This window comes from Felis catus, chromosome B2 (genome assembly GCF_018350175.1).
Source record: "Felis catus isolate Fca126 chromosome B2, F.catus_Fca126_mat1.0, whole genome shotgun sequence".
Lineage (NCBI taxonomy): Eukaryota > Metazoa > Chordata > Mammalia > Carnivora > Felidae > Felis > Felis catus.
Genome location: NC_058372.1, coordinates 127,779,004 through 127,803,950, shown reverse-complemented (window position 1 = coordinate 127,803,950; position 24,947 = coordinate 127,779,004). Strand labels below are relative to the sequence as shown.

The following is a 24,947-nucleotide window of genomic DNA, read 5'->3' as shown; positions in this document are numbered from 1 at the left end:
CATTGTCAAAAAAATATACAATCTACCTTTGGGGCCCCAATACATACTGACAGGTGTCACTGGGCAACTACCTAAGGTTTTCCTTTGAACTGCAGCAACAGACAGAAGTGGGCAGTTTTCAATCTATTTTTGTGCATAAATGCCCTTGGAGAAGTTTCTCAGAGTATTATTTTTAAATATATAAAATAAATAGTATACTAGCTTTCTATTGCTGCCAGAACAAATATCCACACAGTTAGCTGGCTTAAACAGCACAAATAAACTATCTTCAAGTTCTGAGGGTCAGGAGTCTGACAGAGGTGTCTCAGTGGGCTAAAATGAAGGTGTTGACAGGGCTGCACTTCTTTCTGGAAGATCTAAGGGAGAATCTGTGTTCCTTGTCTTGTCCAGTTTCTAAAGGCCACCCACATGCCATGGCTGCTGGCTTCCTTTTTCCACCTTCAAAATCTGCGAAGGTTGATCAAGTCCTTTTCACATTCTCCTCTCTGACCACATTGGGAAAGGTTCTCTGCTTTTAAGAATGCTTGTGATTAGGTTGAGCTCACCTGGATAATCCAGGATAAGCTCCCCACCTCAAGGGCCTTCACCTTAATTACATCTGCAAAGTTCCTTTTGCCATGTAAGGTAACATATTTACAGATCCTGGGGGTTAGGGTGTGGGCATCCTTGAAGGCCATTATTTTACCTAATTAGGATTATGGATGAAATAGTTACGCAGAAATAAGTAATAAAGATACATTAAAATCCAAATGTGCAATATAATAGTACATGTTTGCCTTTATTAACACACTAATATCTAGAACAGGTCAAATATTGTCTGTGAATTCAAAATAGTGGTAACCATAAATGACTTTTCTTTTTTTTTTTAATGTTTATTTATTTTTGAGAGAGACAGAGTACGAGTGGGGGAGGCAGAGAGAGAGGGAGACACAGAATCTGAAGCAGGCTCCAGGCCCTGAGCTGTCAGCACAGAGCCTGACGTGGGGCTCAAACCCACAGGCTGCAAGATCAGGACCTGAGCTGAAGTCAACCATCCGACCGACTGAGCCACCCAGGTGCCCCCAAAAATGACTTTTCAATATATCAGTAACAACTGCAATGGCTGTAATGAGGTAGGAAAATCTCTGTAATTTTTCTTGGTGACAGAGTCACAAGAAGTGCTAATTCTACTGATTTATTGTTTGTATTCATAACTGCGGGAATGTTAAATGTCAGCTAGAGATTAAGAAAGAAAAGATGTATTTTTTTTTCTCATCCAAAACCACAGATCCTTTTTCAGGATAAATAAAAAAAAAATGTTCTAAAGAGACATCAAGAAATGATACCCTGAGGTCGCTCTGACAATGGCAGAAAGACCACAGAGCCTTATACAGTCAAGTAAAGTATCCTGGAGCATGAGGCACAGTGAAGATAGCAGGTAAGTGGGAGTTTCAATGACGCCAGGAAACCCTATTATGTTCAAGCTCTGCTTTCTCCATAAAGCTGGGAATCAAAGAGTTCATGTCACTTTACTAAAATTTTTAACACTTCATTAGGACTGAGTTCAAGTTTCCAGGATTATTCAGTTTCCCCAAGCCGTTTAACAATTTAAATGTCTGAAGATTGAGACTTTCCTGAGAAGGTAAATCGTGACTCTATCACACACTCTCCTAATACAATTTATTCCTTCTTTCAAAAGACTCATTTGAAGTGACAGGCTATCTCCAATCCTAGTCCAATTCTTTCATACCCAGATGAAAGAGGGATTAGTTGGTAAGGTCTTCAGAAACTTTTTTATGAAAGCATGCTGTGAATTTTTCTACAACTTTCTTACAGAACTTTGAGCATCCAGATAACATACCTTAAGCACTCCCTGAACAGACAGGGCAGCAGTGAGTCTCCGAGCAGGACTTTAGTGACTTTTCCTGTAAATGGTTGAGACGGAGTTGCCCCCTTACTTCTGTCTTCTAAAAATCTTAAAATATCCACCTCTTCACCTGCCTCCCATTTTCTTCCCTACCCTGCTCTCCCCACAACCCTGTTCTGTCTTGTCTGTTCCACAGGACTCTCCCCAGGGTGAACCCTTCCTTCCTTCTATCCTAGTCTCTAGGAGATGTAAGGCACAGAGCAGCATGGATGAAGATTGTCAAGAGAACTGGGCTTATATCAAGTTGGCATCTACAAGCAGATACACGTTCAGCTTCAGAAAGAATAAAAACACTTTATTTAGGAGGATTTAGAATTTCCTTAGGATTTATATAGTAGGAAAGGGTTTAGACTCGAATCTGTTCCATCTTTAAGAGATTTTGCTGCCTATCTCTCTGGGACGACATTACTATACTCTGTTAGGTGGTTTCTCCTTATGGCTGTTTTGCTAGAATTGAAGAAAAGGTATCATGCACTTTCCCACTACTATATTTCTCTTTTTATGCTTTTCCCTTTACCTTAATTACCCACTTCATTTTATTGGAATAAGGTGCAGCTCAAAGGTCACCACCCCAGGAAAATGTCCTGTCCAGATTCCGTAGTTTGGGGAAAAAAATTATTTTATTTTATTTTATTTTATTTTATTTTATTTTATTTTATCCTATCTTATCTTATTTTTGAGAGAGACAGAGTGTGAGCGGGGAAGGGGCAGAGAGAGAGGGAGACACAGAATCCGAAGCAGGCTCCAGGCTCTGAGCTGTCAGCACAAAGCCTGATGCAGGACTCGAATCCACTGATGGTGAGATCATGACCTGAGCCGAAATCAGATGCTCAACCGACTGAGCCACCCCAGGTGCCCTGGGGAAAAAAAAATTATTAAGTTTCAATAGCAATTCATGACTTTTCTCTTTATGGAACTTAAAACTATGCCTCCAGTTATGTTTACTTGTGCACATCTGCCTCCTTACATAGATTTTAAACTCCTGAGCAGCAGAGACTTCTAATAAAACTTTGTGCTCTTAGGTTATAATAATAGAAAATAAGTTATTTCCTAATTTTCTTTGCTTTTTGGTCCACATAACTTTAAAGATTATTTTCAAAAGGATTACTACTATCTGATACATAAACATCAATATATGCATATATGAGATATATATGATACATAATATTTTATAAACACACACAAAATATATACTTAATGGGATTCTCTATGTTATTCTATCTGCAGTACTGGTATTTTTCTCAAAAATGATACAAATAAATAATAAAATTAATCTGAGAGTTTCTGCTATAGTAACCTGGAATACATTTTTTTCCCAAGCTGCAGGCTTACAGGCAGCTTGGGAAAAAATGTATTCTAAGTCACTATAGCAAAAACTCTCAGACTAATTCATTTTGAAAATACATAGAATATCAGGGATTTTTAAAAAGTTTATTTATTGGGGCGCCTGGGTGGTTCAGTCAGTTGGGTGTCCGACTTTGGCTCGGGTCACGATCTCACCACTTGTGAGTTCGAGCCCCACGTTGGACTCTGTGTTGACAGCTCAGAGCCTGGAGTCTGCTTCCAATTCTGTGTCCCCCTCTCTTTCTCTGTCCCTCCCCCACTCATGTGCACGCTCTCTCTCTCTCTCTCAAAAATAAATAAACACTAATAATTTTTTTAATGTTTATTTATTTATTTTGAGGAGAGGGAGTGCACACATGAGCAGGGATAGGGGAGAGAGAGAGAGAGAGAGAGAGAAAGAGAGAGAGAATTCCAAGCAGGTTCCATGCTGTCAGCATGGAGCCCAACTCGGGGCTTCAACTCATGAACCGTGAGATCATTACCTGAGCCAAAATCAAGAGTCAGATGCCCAACCAACTGAGCCACCCAGCTGCCCCTATCATGGGTTGTTTACAAGCAGCATCACAAGACAGTATTAAGAAAATAATCAATAAGTATATATACTCAATAAATATATATACTCATTTATAAATAACTGAACACACCCATTTTATTAAAAAATTAAGTTTATTTATTTTGAGAGAGATAGTGAGGTGGGGGAGGGGCAGAGAGAGGGAGACAGAGAATCCCAAGCAGGCTCTGCACTGTCAGCTTGGAGCCCGATGTGGGGCTTGAACTCATGAAACCATGAGATCATGACCTGAGCTGAAACCAAGAGTCGGAGGCTTAACCGACAGAGCCACCCAAGTGCCCCCACTCCCATTTTAATTCATCACCGAAAGAGGCAGACATGTTTGCAATCTTCACACATATAGAAATAAACTCTCCAATCATGAGAAAAACAGGGTCATAAGGACAAATCTAAGGGTCCAGTATACCAGTCATATTTTCCTACTGTTCTATCAATTATTGACATGGGTATTAAAATCTCTGATTATAATTGTGGATTTGTTATTTCTCCTTGCAGTTGTATTAGTTTTTGCCTTATGTATTTTGAACTTCTCTTGGTAGAAACATAAACCTTTAGGATTGTTATGTTCTCTTAACTAATTGACTCCTTTATCATTTTGAAATGATTCTCTTTATCCCTGGGGATATTCTTTGCTCTGAAACCTTCGTTGTCAGATTTTTGCTCACTGGGAATCTTCACACTGGCAGAAGAAAATTCTCTATCCAAAGGAACAGTAATTATTTAGCCGTCCTGATCCTTCGTTTCAATATTTATTCAAAGGGATGTATTGCTGAACTCTTGACACATTGACCTAAGATATTCAGGGGATATTTATTTATGAAATAGGATGGATGTAAGGATTTAAATTTTGAAAACATAATGTAACAATGAATCTAGTTCAGTAAGAGGCGATTCGAGGACCGCAGACCTCAAATTTTGTCTACAGAAGTCTAAGAATTATTCAGAAGCATAAAGAATCTTAGATCTTCAGAAGGATGTTAGGTCTCCAGCCCCGTCCCCTCACGCTATCTGTGACAGGATTAATGTTTAGAGGAGGGTCAGGAAAGGCAAAGTCTGTGGTAGAACCGACTATGGCAACAGGGGGACCAGAAACCCAGTTTCCTGTCTCACAAAAGAATACTCTTTACGTTATGTCACCCTATGCCCATGGCTTTATAATTGTCACTCCTTTTTTTCAGTTGTTTGTCTTTGGACCAATGGACAGAAGAGAGTATATGTATTGAGGAAAAAAATTCAAATGAGTTCCAACTTCCCCCAAAGTGTTCGGGTTTCAGTGTTCAGTGGCAGTTTCTATCATTTTAAACGTCCGCTTCTTTGTCCATTCACCTGTAAAAATAATTTTTCAGTTACAATTCCCTCAGACACACTAATTATTTTCAATTACAATACAGTCCACGTATTTTCCCCCTATTTTCAATACATGCAGGTTTTTCTGTTAAATAATCCGGATGGCTTGAGCATATTAATCTCTCCAAGAGTATGGATAGACCAAGAACACATAAACTATCTGCAGAGAACATGGATGTTGTTATTCGGATGTTATTAGTGTATAAGGATGCTCTGAGGACATCTGATTCACTGTTACCCTTCACGGTTTCAACAGATAACCATGCATTTGAATTAGTAATCAAGACTTTCTGGGCGGCATGGATGAACTCTACCCAATATCCCACTATTCGGATGTTACCGAATGAGGATTTTTTAGATAACAATGATCAATGATTTCAGAGTTTTTCGATGCAATTCTCATTCTAGTTTTATCTCACACTACAATAGCAGGGAACAGAGTTTTCTGAACATAATAAACCTTAATTTGATGATTTCAGTATAATTTCTTCACTCAATCATCTATTAATTTTACCAGTTAGTGGGGTGCCAGGATGGCTCAGTTGGTTAGGTGGCCGACTTCAGTCAGGTCATGATCTCGCAGTTTGTGGGTTCGAGCCCCGTGTTGGGCTCTGTGCTGACAGCTCGGAGCCTGGAGCCTGCTTCAGATTCTGTGTCTCCCTCTCTCTCTGCCCTCCCCCTGATCACGTTCTGTCTCGCTGTCTCTCTCAAAAATAAATAAACACTAAGAAAAAAAAATTTTTTTTTTTAATTTACAGGTTAGAGATACTTAGTCTGCATCAGGCATCACACAAAGTACTAGGGATTTACAGATTTAAATAGCTCTCACCATTAAGGAGCTTAGCATCTAATGAAAGATTTGTCATAATAAAGCTTAACCTACATGATATACAAAGTGAACAGGTAAATTGCTAAGTTATAGTCAGACGGGTATAGTTAGTTTCATACAGAAAGTATAGAGGCACGGCACAACAGACACATCTAAATGTTCTTCCTTCTGAAGAAACTCTGAATGTCCCCCATACTGCCACACAAATACCATATCTGAGGGGTCAGAGCCAAGAACAATTCTATGGGTTACCCAATAAAGCAAGCGATCAATATGGTCGAGAGCATATTTGAGCAAAGCCTTTATAGAGATTTGTAGATAAAGACCATTTTCAAAAGTGCAAATTGGGCCACAGATTTTAGAGGAAACTGAGAATTGGAAATCATGCTTTCCATCACTTTCGAGATGAAAATATCAATTCTTTGGCAGGACTCTCAGTGCCTTTATCCTTTTGCCCCTGTTTTATTCGGCCTGGGCTGCCATTACTAAATACCACAGACTGTGTGGCTTAAGTGATGAAAATTTATTTTCTCACAGTCTGGAAGCTAGAAGTTCAAGATCAAGGTGTCGTCATGGCTGGTTTCTGGGGAGGTCTCTCTTTTCCAGCTTGTAGATGGCTGCCTTCTTGCTGTGTCCTCACATGGCCTTGTCTCTGTGTGCATGGAGAGAAAGAGGAAAAGAGAGAAAAAGGGAGAGAGAGAGGGCAGAGGAGAGACACGAGAGAGAGATATTTGGTGTCTCTTCCTCTTTTCATAAGGACACCGGTCCTATGGGATTTGGGTCCCGCTCCTCATTTGGTCTTATCTCCGGAAAGGCCCTATCTCCAAATATGTCACACTGTGGGGGCGGGGGGCGGGAGGTGAGGGGGCGCTGGGGGGGAGGGCTTTAACATACAGTTTGGCGGGACACAATCTAGTCCTTAACACCTCTTCACCTGTGTAATCTCACACTTACAACTCCTGTTCTTGACAGGCGTTCTGCCATAGCAACACTTATTCAAATTCCCCTAATTTCTTACATTTTTTTTCCCCTGATGCTGCTGTGCATGCTTTTATTTTTGCTCACTTCTTCCTGCTTCTCTGCCTGGCATACCTATAATTCAACCTCTTCTTCGAGACCTTCCCAGATTTTTCCCAGGAAGAATTACTGGGTCTTGTATATAACCTCCAAGGATACAGCATTATCACGTTGAACTTTAATTGACAAAGGATGCTCAATACATATAAATATTTTTGAACATATGGAAGATACTAATATTTTTACAAGATCTCCTAATATCGTTGAACTACAGAGCTAATTCTCTAGAAAGCTCTGTCGTGGACTATTGTTATACAATAATCTCTGCCCACTCCCCCTTTCCAAACTTCAGGGGGTTTCTGAAGAGACAGGTGCTCCTGCCTCAGACTTTCAGGGAGAAGTTTGAGGAAATAACTAATTATAAAGATTATTGTTAATTTTATATTGACGTTCATATTCCAATTGCATTTCCTGAAGGTAAAGTCTAATGTATTTTAGAATAAAAATATTTAAAATAGACATTATATATTTGAAATGAAGATAATAATGCTATTTAAAAAAATGGGAAACTCGGGTCTCCCTAGCAATGTGGGACATGCTTTTCAAGAGAATATATTAATCTATTTGTATCCTGGGTATTTTCTCCCTGGACTCAGTCCATTTGCTGCCAGGCCATCGGCTCCAGAGTTTGTGTTCACGTTTTTTATTCACTGCCTAGCACCCCCAGTTAATTGGAACACATAGGCCAGATAACAGAAAAGTCTAGCTGAACACCTCTCACTAATAACAGGAATTGTGACGTTGGTTGTGACCCATAACCTTGATAATGTGGGGTTCACTTAGAACTTCTCACTATACTTACAATAATTTAACCGATGATTTACCTAATGGGTGATTTACCTAAATGGGTGATACATATTGTCTGAAACCGGTAACCTGAGCTTAGAAACTTTCTGTATTAGCTGTTCAGCTTCAGCCACATTTACTATCTGGTGGCTCAGTTTTCTCACCTATAAAACGGGGACAGTGAATGATAGGACCCCCTCTCAGGATCGCTGGCAGGATTAAATGTATTAATACATTAACATTAATCATTAGTTAATAATTTTAATTATTGATTTTAATTGATTTTAATTAATTTTACTTAATTAATTTTAATTAATTTTAATCATTTTAATTAGTGATTATATTACTATTATAATCAAAAATAATAAATAAGTTAATAAAATATATTTAATATAATTTTACATTAATATAATTTTATATTAATATAAATTTATATTAAATGTTTAATTAAATAATAAAATATTAATGATTATTAACATTAATGATATTAATATTAATTAGTATTAATGTTAATACTAGTTTTAATACTTAGAATAGTGCCTGGTCCCTAGTAAGCACCTAAATGTGAGCTACTATATTTATTAAGTATTCTTACTTAGAATTACTTCTACTTAAATAAAGTCCAGTGAATGAGGTTTTGGTCTCAGAATTCCATACACGCATCAGAGATTATAACCAGGTAAGCATACCTCCACGTGAGGGGTGTCTTAAAATTTTGTGAGCAGTACTGGTGGAGGTTTACTTATGGTCCAAGGTAGATGATCTGCTCCAACTGCTCGGATACATGAAATGAATTTTTTTTTTTTTTTTTTTTTTAATGGGGATAGCTAAAGAAAGCTGTGCAGATAACCAAAACTCTTCAACCCCTTGTCAGTTATCATTTTTTCAGTTGAAGGTATTTATAACGATGCTGCTAATAGGGTGTAAGTTTCTTTAGAAAGAACAGCATATAACCTTTTAGTGCATACACAGTAACCTCAAATTTCTACATGTCATATAAATAGGGAGATCAATTCTATGAACACCCTAGGCTGTTAATTTTCAGGACCTGTAACCGGGATTTTTTTCTTGGAGTAATCTTGAAGGCTGCATACTTCCTTGGCCAGGCTAACCATGGGCTCTGTCCTTGGCTTCTAGCTCCAATTCAGCAGTGATTTGGCGAGATGTCTGTGACAATCAATATAGACAGAACTTACCTTTTTTCTTCTCCCTCTGTCTGCATTGGCAAACCAATGTTATTGAATAGCTTTACTTGGGATGGTCACCAGAACTTGGGAACATTGTACTTCAGCCTAAACGTCAGCAGAATTTGGCCACTATCCATATTGCAATTAACAACTACTCTTCTAAGTGTTCAGGTTGCAAATTTGGGAGTCAATCTTCACTCCTTCCATGCTCAGATCTCATATCCAGTTTATCAGAAATTCGATGTCTCTACTTAAAAGGACAGCCAGAAACCAAAGGCATCTTATTACCTCCACTGCTACCCTTGATCTAAGCCATCATATCTCACCTTTATTATTGCAATACTCTTAACTGCTCTCTCGGCTTCCACTCTTACCCACCCTATGGTCTAGTCTCCACACAGTAGCCAGTACGATCCTCTTAAAAGTTAAGTCACCATCAGGCCACTCTTCTGGTCAAAACCTCTCAGCAGCTCATTTTGTTCAAAGTCTGGTCTCTTATAAAAAGCCTGTATATGTTCCTAAGCCTGTGGCTCCCTTCGCCAGTCTTTGTCGCTTATACCTTCTGACCTCTTCTGTCTACCTCCCTCTGCTAGGAATGCTCTTCCTCTACCTCCCTCAGGCAGTCACCTCAGTGAGGCCCATCCTCTCCTACTTAAACATGAGCATGCATGTCTACACCCATCTAAGCATCTCCTATCCCATACTCTAGTTTTCCCCACTGAATTTATCACTACTACATAAACTCAAGTATGATCCCCAGAACTTTCTGGCAAGTTCCCAGGTGATGCTGATAGCTAGGGGTCCAGGAACCACACACTTTGTGAGCTACTGCTTCAGGAGAATCTCTCTTCTCACGTTCCTATTTGTGATTTGGGTAGGACTGTATCACTTAAAACTTTAGGGACCATCAGACTAAAGTGTTTCTTAACCCAGAATGCTGGGCCCCCACCCTTACAACTTTCTGATTGGATAGGACTGGGGCAGAGCCTAAGATTTGCCATTTCTAACAATTACCCTTTGAAAACCACTGGTTGAATATAAACTTTTTATTAAGTTTGTTTCCTTTCCCTAAGAATATAAACTCTAAGAGGCCAGAATTCTTTTCTTGTTCTCTGCTGTTTTCTCATGCAAAGGACAATACTAGGTACACAATAGCTGCTCAATAAATACACGTTGAGTGACTAAATGAAAATCGCTTATTCTAGCACTACATCAAACAATTTTAACCTTATTTTGACAGATTTTATATAAAGACATGCAAAGCCAAAAATCTCTACAGTTCAATCCTCTCAGGTAAGAAAGCACTGCCAGAGACAACTGGGATTTCCTGATATTTGGAAAACAAATTATTAATAATTTACATTATCTTAACACGAACATTAACAATAAACGTTTATGGTAAGCTACTGGTTCTTGAGCACTTCATGTAAAGTATCTCCTCTAACAAATTCTGAGGAGGCTGGTGATATGGCTTCCATTTTAGAGATAAGGGCTGTTATAACACAGCGCACTTATCAGCGGACTCCAGGGTTTCCACATTATCTTTTCCCCTCAATGTGCTCTCCCAATAGGGAGCAACACAGTAGGGTGTGAGATGGGAGGTGACAGTTTTCTTTCTGGTATCCACACACGTTAAAATCTGAATTAAACTTCACTGAATTTATTTACTTCTTATAACATTAAAAGATCATCCTAGACACTCTTGTACTACAATAAAGTGCTAGAGGAATGTTTCAGAGCACTGGAGTTCTAGATGCAAATATCAAATTCCACAAATGTTATAGGAATTTAGTTGTGAAAGGTATGAAAATGTTTTTCAGGAGGCATGGTTTGTGGGCTTGTTTTTGTAATGATTTACAATAGTTTATTCTGTCTGAATATTCATTCTATCAAATGCTATGCAATAGCATTATACTTACACAAAGAAAAACTGAAAGACGAATGGTTATGAGATAATGATTCATTTTCTTTGGAATAGACTGTTAGAACAGGTTCAGCAAATGTTTTCTTAAAGAGCCAAAGAGTAAATATTTTAGACTTGCAGGCCATGTGATTCTGTAGTCAGGAAAAGCAACCACAGATTAAACATAAATAATGGGCAAGGTTTTAGTTCAATAAAACTTTATTTACATAACTGGTGGTCTGCCCATTGACCGTACATAGTTTGTGGACCCCTACGTTAAATGACTCCAATCTCAGTGGGATGAATGAAATGGACCAGATAAATTTCAGGTAAATTTAGCAAATTTACCTCCCTCTTTTTAAAAATTGTTCGCCTTTTACTTTAGAAACATCCATGTTCCTGTAATTAAACATAATGACTTAAAAAAAAAAATGACAACTCTAGCATGCAAATTAAAACAGACATTTGGCTTTGTAATAAACAGAACGAGTGAAAAGAATCCTTGTATTTATTTTTTACACAGCACAAATGTAGGTGACACACAGTAAGTCCATCACTTCCTACAAAACTTATAAACTGAACAACTGAGAGTCTAAATTCTTGTAGTCTTCTGCAGCGCTCAGAGCTATCCACTTTATGGAATCCATTCCATAGCAGCAGAGGAGAACCTTAACTTAAAGCACCAAGTTTCCAGGCATTACTACAAATGTCTTCTTTTCATTCCCTAATACATGCAGTCAAACTGCCTATGAATAAATACCAATTCACTTTAAGCTTCAATAGAGAAGGGAAAGCTGTTGGGAAACCAACATTATTCTTAAGTCTAAAAGTGATTCTACCTCTTTACCTTGGTTTCTTCTGTAACAATTTTCACTTTTAATGTAGTTCTATTAAACATGAACATATTTTAATTTTGAACATAATCCCTTTCAAATTCATCTAACAGTTTAGGATGTTCATATTTGTTTTATAAATCCGGGGGGGGGGTGGAAACATGATCTCTAATCTAGAATATTCTGGCAATTTCTATTAAAAGTTAAATTTAGAATTTCATAGCAAAGTAATATAGCCTGTGCGTCCAAATTATAAGATTTTTAAAAGTCTTTAATTTATGTATATTAAGATACACTGCGAATCCCAATACATTTTATAGAAGTGTGATTTCATTCTCTGAAGCAGGGTTCAATGGGCATTTCTGGATCTTGCTAACATCAGCCCGATATACCCGGAGATTACTGGATCCACTAAATGGACAATGAAAACTGGTTGAGGCTGCTGCTGAATGCTTCAACAGGAATCTGATACACAGACACAGATTTCATTGTTATAGTCAATGCAACTGAAGTCTTCCTTAAAACTGTGCTCCTGATAGGCTGAAGAGAGAGTAATGGACTGTTAGTTCTTTAAGCCAAAAATGTACGGACGTGTGGTACAAAGGCTTCATTCTCTGCCCGTAGTTAGCAACTTGAGGGCCTTCTGTAGATTCTGCACCGCTGTGCTGACATCCTCATACTGCAGAGCACTGCCAGCATACTTGCAGTATTTCTGAGCTCTGGCAAAGTCCTCTGGTGTTAGACGGATATCCGCTGGAAGACAAACAGAATAATTAAGACTATCCGCAAGAATAGAAACGTGTTCTGTTAGGTTAAATGCTTACATTTAAAGTTATAAAAAAATATTTAAGGTTATATAAAAACATGAAGGCTTTTTTCAACCCCAGGGTATTTAAATACGTTTTTTCCATGCTTTTCAAATTTTTTCTTACTCACATAAACTATACACATGCCACTACACAATAACTTATATGAAAAGGTTTTTTTCCCCCAAGTAATAAACTAGAGGCCTTTGTATTTTGGTAGATTAATTGCAAAAAAAAATTATATTCTGTGTAAAATAAGGACAGTAGTTGGGGTGTTTATGTTAGAATTGCTCAGCCTCTCTCTTCATGGAACAATGCACACAGACTAAACCACTGAACCCTCATCTGAACTAGAATATAAAGATAATTCTCAACGACAAAAATAAGTAACATTTTTAAAAAATTACATAAGCCATTTGACTTTTATTTTAGCATGAAAATATTTTGTGTTTTTGTGCCATCCGTATATAAAACTCTGAGGTTTAACGAACATACTATCATTGAACTACAAAATTCAACACGTGAACAACTTTTACAATTTATGTCCAAAATTTATTCTTGGCAAGTTTTCCAGTTACATATATGGTTAATATGGGTAGTGCTCAACTAAATAACCTGGGTAAAAAAGAAAACCAAAATGCTAAAAACATTTCATTTAATCTAAAATTTGAATATACCTGAATATATATTTCTAAAGACGAAATTAAAAACTGACTTTATGTCTTGTCTTTTGAAATACCATTTTCTTTAGAATTTTTTATGAGGATTCTAAAAAGAAGTGATAGGAGGCTGAGGCACAGAATACAACGAGCAAATAATATATTTCAAATTCTATTTATAAGTCTGTACTTATAAACAGACTATTTTTGTTTAGTTACCTTTAATTTTGCCAAAGATATATGTGCGTATGTTATACATATCTACACATATAGCAACGGCAGGTATCTGAACACTAAGTTCTGATCCAAATTATTGTTTTCTTTAAAATTTTCAAAAGAGTTCTGAAATAATGGATCATAAAGTTTCTAGGGCAGGATCAGGCACCGATAAGTGCTGAAGAACTTTAATGAATGAATATGTTTCCACTTCACATTATTTCCTACATTTTAAAACGAATCAAGTTCACACAGAATTACATATTAATTTCTGACTTTAAGAGAATATAAATATACACATATCTACATATGGTAACTAGCCAGTGTGCTACATATAAATTCTTCAAATACTTGTTGAATGCTATTAAAGTTATAATGGTTAATCTTACTATTGTAAGAAATTACACATTCCAATTTTGACAGAACTTACTTCAATTTTCTTAAGTTCCAGTCTTGCTTTTTTAAAAAGCAAAAAATACAAATCAATAAACTAGTAAAATGTAATTATATATTTAAAAAAAAGTTCTCCAGTAGTACTAAAAGTTTTAGTACTACTGAAAGTACTAAATTCTTTTAGTATTTAGTGACTTGGCATTTGTTACCACTTAAACTTAAAAACCAATTATCCTGCAACTCTATTGACAATTTAGTCAGGACACTTTAGGTTGTATTTTTTTCTTGAAAATACCTACTAGATTTTTCAAAGTTTTTTCTAGATATATTAAGAGGCTCTGGTCATCTAGAGCTAGACATACTATCTAGGTGTGTGAGACATTTTTGAAAACTGAGTTTACCCCACTCATCATTTTGTACTTTAACAGCCTGTCCTCTTATCTCAGGGCAATTTTTAAATATGTAGGGCATCCATCTAGAATTTACTGGACTTGCTGGAAGGAAACCCAATGCACAGAACTAATATTTTTTATACCATTGGACTTAGCACTGTTTTGCTGACATACCACTTACTTATTAATAAGATGTCTGTAGTGGCAAGAACTCTGTGACTATTTTAGTTTTTACAAACTAAACTTATACACCAATGATAAAACTATCTTAAAACACAAATATTCAGAAAATATGAATGGAAGTATTTTAACAGGAAAATGTCATTACAGATACATATGTATCTTATAAACTTGTATGAAATTATGTAACTAGCAGATAAAATATCATTAGATAATAACCATCTTACACAGATACAAAATGTAACTTACAGATTTATATAGAGATGTTAGATTTATTTTCAACAATTAAAAGAACTTAAAAAGCCGTGTCAAATAGTTACTTTTGCTATTCTGTAACACTTCAGGCTTTCCTTCATTTAACAAATATCATCTAAGAGTCATCAATAATAAAACGTCATTAAACTTTCAGGGGCTCCTGGGTGGCGCAGTCGGTTAAGCGTCCGACTTCAGCCAGGTCACGATCTCGCGGTCCAGTAGTTCGAGCCCCGCGTCAGGCTCTGGGCTGACGGCTCGGAGCCTGGAGCCTGTTTCCGATTCTGTGTCTCCCTCTCTCTCTCTGCCCCTCCCCCGTTCATGCTCTGTCTCTCTCTGTCCCAAAAATAAATAAAAAATGTTGAAAAAAAAAATTTAAACTTTCAAATTAAAAAAAATAAAATCTGCTTAAATATGATTCTTTTAAATTAGCAGTTGAAAACTGAAGTGGAAAATACATAAGAGAACAAGTGTTCAATTTCAGTATCTGATATTATATTCCAAATTGTAAAAACTTCTTCGTGCACCCATATAGAAGCTGTTTTTTCAATTATTAAAATTTACTAGAGGCCATAATCAGACCAGAGAGAGTATATTGTGGACCTAAAAGGTGTTTAAAGGATGAGAGAGGCTGTCTAACAGAATATCTCTTTTCTGAACCCTATGCTTAATATGTTCCAAATGGCTTTAGGCAAGACAGTCCTCATCACAGGGCTGCTTTTCTCCTTTACAGGGCAGTACGAGAAGGCAGAAGACAGCCAGGGCTATTAGTGAAGTTCCCTATTGCAGCACAAAGAGCCTGGGTCAGCACTGGATCAAAGATAACATTTTTGGTGTAAAGAGAAAATCTCTGCACACTCAGTTGACAGGATAGAAGAATCCATTTCCAAGGTTGATTTATCTAATGTCATGACAGAGCATAGAATATTTCATTGTAAAAATTTCCAAAATGGGTCTTTAAAGACTCTTTTCTATCTAACTTGGTAATTTTAGAAATTCACGTCAGGGACTTTGGATAATCTGACCCTAGTGGACTCTATAATCCTCTGACTTGAATGGAAAGCACAGGCAGGATCATAGGGGAACCATCTGATACCCAGTAAACCTTAAGGGTAAAGAGAAACCTCAGTACTAAACCCTTATATCCAGGCACTGCCAAGATATGTCACTTAAAAATGGCAACAGCAGTAATGATTTGAGGCAGAATTTGACTGCATCGGGCACTGTGCTAAATACTTTTCAGATATTCCATTTAATCTTCAAAAAAAACTTACGAGGTACGTTGTTATTCACATTCTAATACTATATAAACAAGTTAAAAAGGGAAATGCTCTGCTTCCTGTATCTACCACCTTTCCAATCCCATTCTCTTCTCCATAGTCAGCCACAGACTCACTACAAAAATATTTAATATATTAACACACATATAATATGGGTATTAAAAGGTGATGAGTACTAAGCACTAAAGAGAAAAATGTAGCAGCAAAGGGGTTTAGGGAGTATTAGAGGTGGTGGTGAAGCCAGTGATGGTTATGAGACGACTAGTTGTAGTCTGTGCATTCTCTAGAATTTTTCTATGTACTTAAACACATACGTACATGCGGGAAGATAGAGTCTTAATCTTTTTTCCCTAAACAGGCTCATACTATACAGAATGTTCTACAACTGCTTTTTTAATTCAGTATGTGGAGGAGATCTTTCATGTCAGAGTTACTATATTCTTTTTTAATATGTGCTCAGTAGTCCATAGGACAAATGGACCATAATTTTCATTATTATTAAATAATACCATAAGATTATTTTCTACTACTATGATGATGTTGAAATAAAATATCCTTGTAAACATGTTTAGTGTTCATGTCTACGTTATTTCTTTAAGACAGATTCCTAAAAGTGGAATATAGCCGGGTCAAAAAATTAGTGACATAATACTGTTGCAAAAAACTTTACTAACGTATACTGCCCAGCAACAGCATGCCAAGAGTCATTCCCTAGGTCTTCACTGACACTGTAGATTATCAATCCTTTAAAATATATTTTAATTTTTGTAATTAAAAAAAATTACATTCCACGTTAGTTAGCATATAGTGCAACAACGATTTCAGGAGTAGATTCCTTAATGTCCTTAATTCCTAATTCCTTCATTTAGCCCATCCCCTTCCTACCACCCCTCCAGTAACCCTCTGTTTGTTCTTCATATTTAAGAGCCTCTTATGTTCTGTCCCCCTCCCTGTTTTCATATTATTTTTGCTTCCCTTCCCTTGTGTTCATCTGTTCTGTGTCTTAAAGTCCTCATATGAGTGAAGTCATGTATTTGTCTTTCTCTGATTCTGCTTAGCATAATACCCTCTAGTTCCATTCATGTTGTTGCAAATGGCAAGATTTCATTCTTTTTGACTGCCGAGTAATACTCCATTATGTACACACACACCCCCCACATCTTCTTTATCCATTCATCCATCAATGGACATTTGGGCTCTTTTCATACTTTGGCTATTGTTGATAGTGCTGCTATAAACATGGGGGGTGCATGTGCCCCTTTGAAACAGCATAACCTGTATCCCTTGGATAAATACCTAGTAGTGCAATTGCTGGGTTCTAGGGTAGTTCCATTTTTAATTTTTTGAGAAACCTCCATACTGTTTTCCAGAGTGGCTGCACCAGTTTTCATTTCCACCAGCAGCGCAAAAGAGATCCTCTCTCTCTGTATCCTCGCCAACATCCGTTGTTGCCTGAGTTGTTCATGTTAGCCATTCTGACAGGCGCGAGGTGGTATCTCACTGTGGTTTTGATTTGTGTTTCCCTGGTGATGAGTGATGTTTAGCATTTTTTCATGTGTCGGTTGGCCATCTGGATGTCTTCTTTGATTCATGTCTTTTGCCCATGTCTTCACTGGATTATTTGTCTTTTGGGTGTTGAGTCTGAAAAGTTCTTTATAGATTTTGGATACTCTTTATCTGATGTGTCATCTGCAAATTTCTCCCATTCCGTCGGTTGCCTTTTAGTTTTGCTGTTTCCTTTGCTGTACAGAACCTTTTTATTTTGATGAAGTCCCAATAGTTTATTTTTGCTTTTGTTTCCCTTGCCTCTGGAGACATGTTGAGTAAAAAGTTGCTGAGGCCAAGGTCAAAGAGGTTTTTGCCTGCTTTCTTTTCGAGGATTTGATGGCTTCCTGTCTTACATTTAGGTGTTCCATCTATTTTGAGTTTATTTTTGTGCATGGTCTAAGAAAGTGGTCCAGGTTCATTCTTCTGCATGTCGCTGTCCAGTTTTCCCAGCACCACTTGCTGAAGAGACTGTCTTTATCCCATTGGATAGTCTTTCCTGCTTTGTCAAAGATGAGTTGGCCATATGTTTGTGGGTCCATTTCTGGGTTCTCTGTTCTGTTCCGTTGATCTGAATGTCTGTTTTTGTGCCATAAAATATTTTATCTATTGACATAAAACGAAATTCCTACTAATTCTCAATTTCCCTGATTATTAGTATGGCTGGGCATCCTTTCATGTGTTCACCGCTTATCTGTGTTACCAGCCATATTCTCTGCCTGTTTTTTGTTTTTTTTTGGTGAACTGAGTTTTAGTTATTCATTTGTAGAAGCTCTTTATATATGCTCTGGACATTAATTCCTTAAGTTTCAATTCCCTCCTGGTCTATTAGTTGCATTTTAAGAACGTAATAGGGAAGAGGGAATCTTCCGTGGTATGGAATTTATTATTTTTCATTAGTTAAGCCTGTTAAGATGCAACTAAATCAGATACGAGAACTGGGAGACAGAATCTAATATATATTTTTTCCTGATAACTAACTGTTGTAACATCACTTCTGAATATATACTCTTGCAACATTGCTCCAAATGCCACCTTTATCATTAATTTCCATACTGTGTGGCCTGGTTTCCAGATTCCCTACTGTGTCATTGATCTATCTTTTTCAGATATTTTCACAGTAGATTTTAGATAGAGCTTTTAAAATTGAGGGGGATTATAGAGGGGAGTCTGGAAACCAAGTTTAGCAGAGGAATATGGTATTCATTGGGCAGGTGATATGTTTTCCATTATGTTGTTGGGTAATCTGCCAGTTTATTAAAGGTTCTTTTTTGTTTTTATTTTCAATTACAGTCAGTTCTCTTTTCGGATAATCTAATAATTTAATGTAGTAGATAAGGAAGACCATAATCATAACACATGGTAATTCTGAAGTAAAGTCATCTAGTATAAGCTTTCATGATAGCTTTGGCTATATGTTTGTGCCACTATATCCAGCATTATACAAAAAAAGGAACTGTAAAACTAAAAAAAAAAAAAAAAGGGAATGCCTTCAAAGTTGGGTATTTTGGATAATATGAAATAATCTTGGCTCACTGGAGAATCTAGTGAACACAGCCATTCAAAGAAATGTGTTTCAAATTACCTAGGCATTCAAATATACAACACTCTTAAGGTAAAATTACCAAACAATGCCCAAAGCAGGAGATACAATATATCACAAAAACAGCTGACTTACCCTGGGACACTGTACTGAAAAGTGCAGGATCAATAGCCGGAACAGTCTGAGGAGTAGGCTGGATAGTATTACTTGTTACACCTGCAAATCGGAAAAGCACAAATGGGTATTACAGTTATACCTCTTAATTATACACTAGGAAAGCGTTTAGAGGATCATGAAGGAATTTCATTTCTTAGTATTTTGGAACCTTAATGAATTATAATTTGACACACTTATTTGATGTTGGAAGCTGCAATGGAAAACATGCAGGAAAATATATTTTGAGTGCTTACATAATGTATTTAACGCAAATGGTAATATGTCTTGCATACTGTACTATTTTGTACATTTTTCACTTAATATATTTTCGCAATTTACCTTATTAATTTACATGGGTACATAAGTGCTCCATTTCATGTAGGAACCACAATTTATAAAGCAGTCCTTTACTGATGGACATGTAGGTTGCTTTCATTCTTTTGCTACTATAGATAACACTACAGTGAATATTCTTATATACTGTGTACATAGACATATGTACAATGTGTATGAATTTATAGGAAAAATTTAAAGAAGTGTAACTGCAAAGTCAGGTTTTAATTTTAAACTGACCAATTTAATGACTATCTTTTGCTTGATTTTGATAATTGCTAACCAAATATATTAAACTATCAACATCTGACATAATTGTTCCCACAAAACTTGTTAACCTTTAAAGGCACATAATAAATAACATTAACAAAAAAAAGGGAATGCAACCTTTGGGAGGGATCTTCAAGACTACCTAATCAAGTGTAGTGTTTTGATGTATCTAAAGCATAGAGACGTGACTATATATTTTTCATATTGATGTTAAAAAAAATGAGCAGATCAATCTAGATATCATTGCCATTCGTGGCTAAATAATTTGTGTTTCTATCTAAATTAAGTTCTCCAAACAAATCCGTTTCTCTAGGAGAAGGAATATTTTTATTAATCAGCATCTTGTTATTTAAAAATTTTTAAAAATGTTTATTTATTTTTGAGAGAGAGTGAGCAAGAACGAGTGGGGGTGGGAGAGAGAGAGGGAGACACAGAATCCGAAGCAGGCTCCAGGCTCTGCGCTGTCTGCATAGATCCCGTTGCGAGGTTCAAACCCACAGACCTCGAGATCATGACCTGAGCCAAACACTTAACCTGGACACTTAACCAACTGAGCCACCCAGATGCCCCAATCAGCATCTTGTTATTAAATTTTAAATGCTTATTTGTACATCTTCACATGACTAAGTAGACAATATTAATTAACAAGAACAAAACAGAATTTGCACAGAAATTTAGTTATGTAGTAAAATTTTATTTAAGCAATACTAAAAAAAATTATGTGGTGTGTATTTTATTTTTTATTTATTTATTTTTTTAATTTTTTTTTTCAACGTTTATTTATTTTTGGGACAGAGAGAGACAGAGCATGAACGGGGGAGGGGCAGAGAGAGAGGGAGACACAGAATCGGAAACAGGCTCCAGGTTCCGAGCCATCAGCCCAGAGCCCGACGCGGGGCTCGAACTCACGGACCGCGACATCGTGACCTGGCTGAAGTCAGACGCTTAACCGACTACGCCACCCAGGCGCCCCCGTGGTGTGTATTTTATTAAGAACTTGTGGTCACAGTCGTTCAACCAAGACTTGAACTGACAACACAGGCTGCTCAGCGCCTCACGCAGCAGTAAGAAGATGCTGCCTCCATTTGTCCTGATGCACTAGCCAAGGGCTGTCCTTTGGCAGCCATCATGACATGTTCCCAGGGGGACCTAGTGTACAGGCCCAACACAAGCTCATAAATACTTGTTTTGTTTTTTTACATTTTATATATTTTTGATAGAGAGACAGACAGACAGAGCACAAGTGGGGGAGAGGCAGAGAGAGAGGGAGACACAGAATCCAAAGCAGGCTCCAGGCTCTGAGCCCGACACAGGGCTCAAACTCACAGACCGTGAGATCATGACCTGAGCCGAAGTCAGGCGCTTAACTGACTGAGCCACCCAGGCGCCCCTCATAAATACTTGTGAAATTTGTAAAAATAGCTTGTGGTTTATGTTACTTTTTTTTTTTTTTTTTCCGAGATGCCCAAATCTATTTTTCTTTCTTTCTTTCGGGATTTGGAAAGGTCTCGTTTTTCAATTCATAAATGGATCGCAGTCCCCAAGACTGCAATATGCTGGAGTGATGTGACCATAAAAACATTCCTGGGGAAAGCAGAACTGTGTTGGAAATTTCCTTCCTTCTGTTATTTAACAAAAAGAGATATTAACAAGTAACTTCTGGTTAATTTTTAAGTAGATGGTTACATAGCTTATTAAATGGCATTAATATACATTCAAGAATTAAACATTAAAAAATGTCTAATTGAGTACTGAATTGTTGTACTGCCTACATGATGTGGGGATTCTGAAAAGGGAGAAATAATAGGTAGTGGTTAGAAAACTAGAAGATTATCCAAAAAGTATAACCCTGAAGAGTAGCATTTGGAGAGGCAAAGAAAAGAAAGACATGCTATCTACAAGGAACACTGTAAGCAGAGGTAAGAAAATGGGAGGACTGGGTTGAGTAAAACCTCAGTATAATCACGGAAAATAGCATTGATTGAAATGGTTAGGACAAAATATTAACAACTCTGAAAGCTGTATAGGAGAACTCAAATGCAGTGCTGATACTTAAAAGAACAACAATAAAAGCGCTAAGTTTTTGATCTTTGTATGTGCTGAGCTACATTTATCATCAAAAGGCTAGCATTAAGTATAAAACAGTTCTAATATTTAATCTACTTAGATTTATTACTGAGCTCTTCTTCCTGAGCACTTACAGGCTGTGTAAAGCGTATGTTTCAAGAGAAAGGAAAAACCATCTGCTCCATCACCTACTTCTGATAGTCCACAGTGGTTAAATACAAGAGGCAAACACTCCCCCTGCTTAAACAAACGTTATCGCTGCCCTCCTTGCACCTCGGTACGGTTTTGTGGAAGAACTAAAAACTGTATATTAGTACATACTATTCTTTTCAGCTATCTTAAGGATTTCCCTTTGATAAAAGTGCATCCTGGATCTTTATATGAGGGAAAGTAAATCAATCTTAAAGTGAGCAAGAGGGGAAACATCTGCTATATTTATAAACTAGAAATGTTATTTCATTTGCTATTAGGCAACTGTGGACTTTTTTTTTTTTAACTGTTTTAAATATAATAGAAAAAAAAAATCTGCCAGCTAAGAGGAGATTCCAAAATCTTAAACCAGTATTAAGGGGTAAATTACTATATGGGAAAAGTAGATTTTGATTTAACAGGGTTTTAGTTCCTTGGAGGAAGAGACATAGAAAGGAGGTGCCAAAAACAAAATCAGAAAGACACGGGTTCAGTTTCTAGTTCTGTCACTAACAGGTATGCCTGTACATTTGTTTTCATGGGACAAGTGCTTAATTTCTTTACAGTATGTAAATAAGAGACAACAATTTCTAATATAGTTGCTGTAAGAATTAACTTATAAAATAGCTATGGCAATTATTTAAATCCTAAGTCTATTTAGAGTGTATATAAAGTAACACAAGAGAACCTCAACCTAAATAAGTTCCAAGGCTTTTGGTTTTATGTGCTTGCTCTGAGGAACAAAAGAGAAAACATAAAATAAAATAACTAAGGTTTATGCCAGTTAACTGGATCAAAATTAACTGCTTATGCCAGAAAACTTCCTAACAGAAAACTACCTCGATATCTATCTTTATGTATGTCATGGATATTCTAAGCAGGAGATACTGTTAGTCTGAACGTATGGAACTACTAATATTTGATCACTTTCGTTGTACCAAACCTAATTCAGCCTTCCTACTAGAAATAAGCTTTCCCTCTTCTATATATGTACTGTAGAACTATATAGTAAATATACAAATATATGCCTCTACAGAATTCTGCCCAAAGATATTTTGTCTAAACCAACACCCCTCATGCAACTTTTTTTAAGGTCAATATCCTACCCCCAAAGGTGACACTTCCCTTGATTCACAAAATGGTTTTAAGTGTTCATTAGCTTGCTGCTAAATACCCGGTCTTTGGCACAGAAATAGGAAGGAAGCAAAAAAAAAAAAAAAAAAAAAAAAGGAAAAGGAAACTAATTTGCTGAACACTGATTTTGTGTTAGGCATAGTAGTAGTGAATTTTCAACCTTTTTCCCCTTTAATAATTAAAATCACTATGAGAGTCTGGTTAATTTCATTTTAGAAAGAGGCAAAACCTAGATCAGGAGAAGCTGTATAACAGTTGAGTCTGTGCTTTAGCAAGGGGTAGGCACTAATAACCAATACAATTTGACTTCAAAATGCATTTTATTTTCTAAAACTGGTGTGTCTGAGGCTCCTGGTTAGTGTTTAAATTCACTAGTATAATTAGAATAGTATTAACCTAAAGCAAATACATATAAGTAGTTGGTGGTGTTGCTTATATTGTTCTACCTGAAAATATTGAGTATTTCTAAAAGAAAAGAAAATATTTATAATTCTGTTCCATGATACTTACAGAACAAACTCAAATTGGTGTGTCTATTAAAGTCATCATACAGACCATAAAACAAAGTCAGGTTAAAATATGCAGAATGGTGACACAAAAGAGGTCAGTGTTAAAATGACCACATTCATCAATATTCTTCAAGACCAAAATAACAGCAATATTTGCAGGTAATATAAAACTAAAAGTTTTAAAGGTTTTCTTTTTGTTTGTTTGTTTCTTTTATTTATCTGAGAGAGACAGAGGCTCAGGGAGGGGTGGGGACAGAGGATCTGAAGCAGGAAATCCTGACCTGAGCCAAAGTCGGACACTTAACTGACTGAGCCACCAGGTGCCCCTAAAGCTAAAAAAGTTTTAAAATAGGAGGAAAGAAACTAACAATAACTGGTACTACAATGGTCAAGTAGAACACTTTTAGATAGTGGTCAACTCATGCAAAATAACCTAGAATGGTTTGGGTAAACTGAGGCTGAAAATTTAAAAGTCAATGAAGTAATGATGTGTTATTAATGGGGCTCAAAGGATGACTTTCCTATCGATCAAATATTCTGAAATGTTTAGGGGCGCCTGGGTGGCTCAGTTGGTTAAAGTGTCTGACCCTTGATCTCCGCTCAGGTCATGATCTCACGGTTCATCTGTGGGACTGAGTCCCATGTCAGGCTCTGTGCTGATAGCAGGGATTCTCTCTCTGCCCCTCCCTTGCTCACACGCATGCTGCCAAAAAATAAATAAACATTAAAAAATATATTTTGAAATGTTTGTACAGTTTACTACCATAGATTATGCGGAGATAAAAGAAATATTGTAAGAATAATTTTTGGAAAAAAATCAAGATATTAAATTATGGTTTTAAATGCCCTTCTATTTGAAAAGTAAGGGTGATCTTTTGTCAACACTGCAAGTACATGTCTGCAATTTTTAAAAGTATCTTTCATTTACTGACATTGACATTACTAGAGACTAGTGTTGTCAGATCTGTTCCATGAAAGCACAGACCTATGATACTGATTTATTCAAGGATAGTAGTTATCACTTCCCTTTTTTTTCCTTTAGTCAACTGTTTGTAATATTAAAAGAAACAACCCAAATCCCCTGTTTTCAGTTGTCTGTGATTCCACTGCTACTGAGATTCTGTGCCTCAGTGCCTGCTCCCTCCATCAATAATGTCTATGTTGAGGGCAGAGGTCAGGTCCTAAGGAAATAAAGCAAGAAAAATGAAATCTTGCTCATACAGTGGGACGCTGACCAACA

General features: G+C 36.7%; 1 protein-coding gene and 1 long non-coding RNA gene across 2 annotated transcripts in view; one reads left to right on the top strand and one right to left on the bottom strand.

Moving 5' to 3' along the window:
• Positions 1 to 11,440: 11,440 nt before the first annotated feature.
• VTA1 (vesicle trafficking 1) overlaps positions 11,441 to 24,947 on the bottom strand; it is a 69,473-nt gene continuing 55,966 nt past the window's right edge. Inside the window, exons 7-8 of the mRNA XM_003986613.6 lie at positions 19,185 to 19,265; positions 11,441 to 12,536 (exon numbers count right to left, since the gene is read on the bottom strand). Coding sequence (XP_003986662.2) covers positions 12,391 to 12,536; positions 19,185 to 19,265 — 227 coding nt within the window. The 3' untranslated portion in view covers positions 11,441 to 12,390. The remainder of the gene's footprint in view (positions 12,537 to 19,184; positions 19,266 to 24,947) is intronic.
• Positions 21,545 to 24,947, top strand: part of LOC123385561 — a 28,544-nt gene continuing 25,141 nt past the window's right edge. The window contains exon 1 of the long non-coding RNA XR_006598349.1: positions 21,545 to 21,727. This is a non-coding gene — a long non-coding RNA (uncharacterized LOC123385561). The remainder of the gene's footprint in view (positions 21,728 to 24,947) is intronic.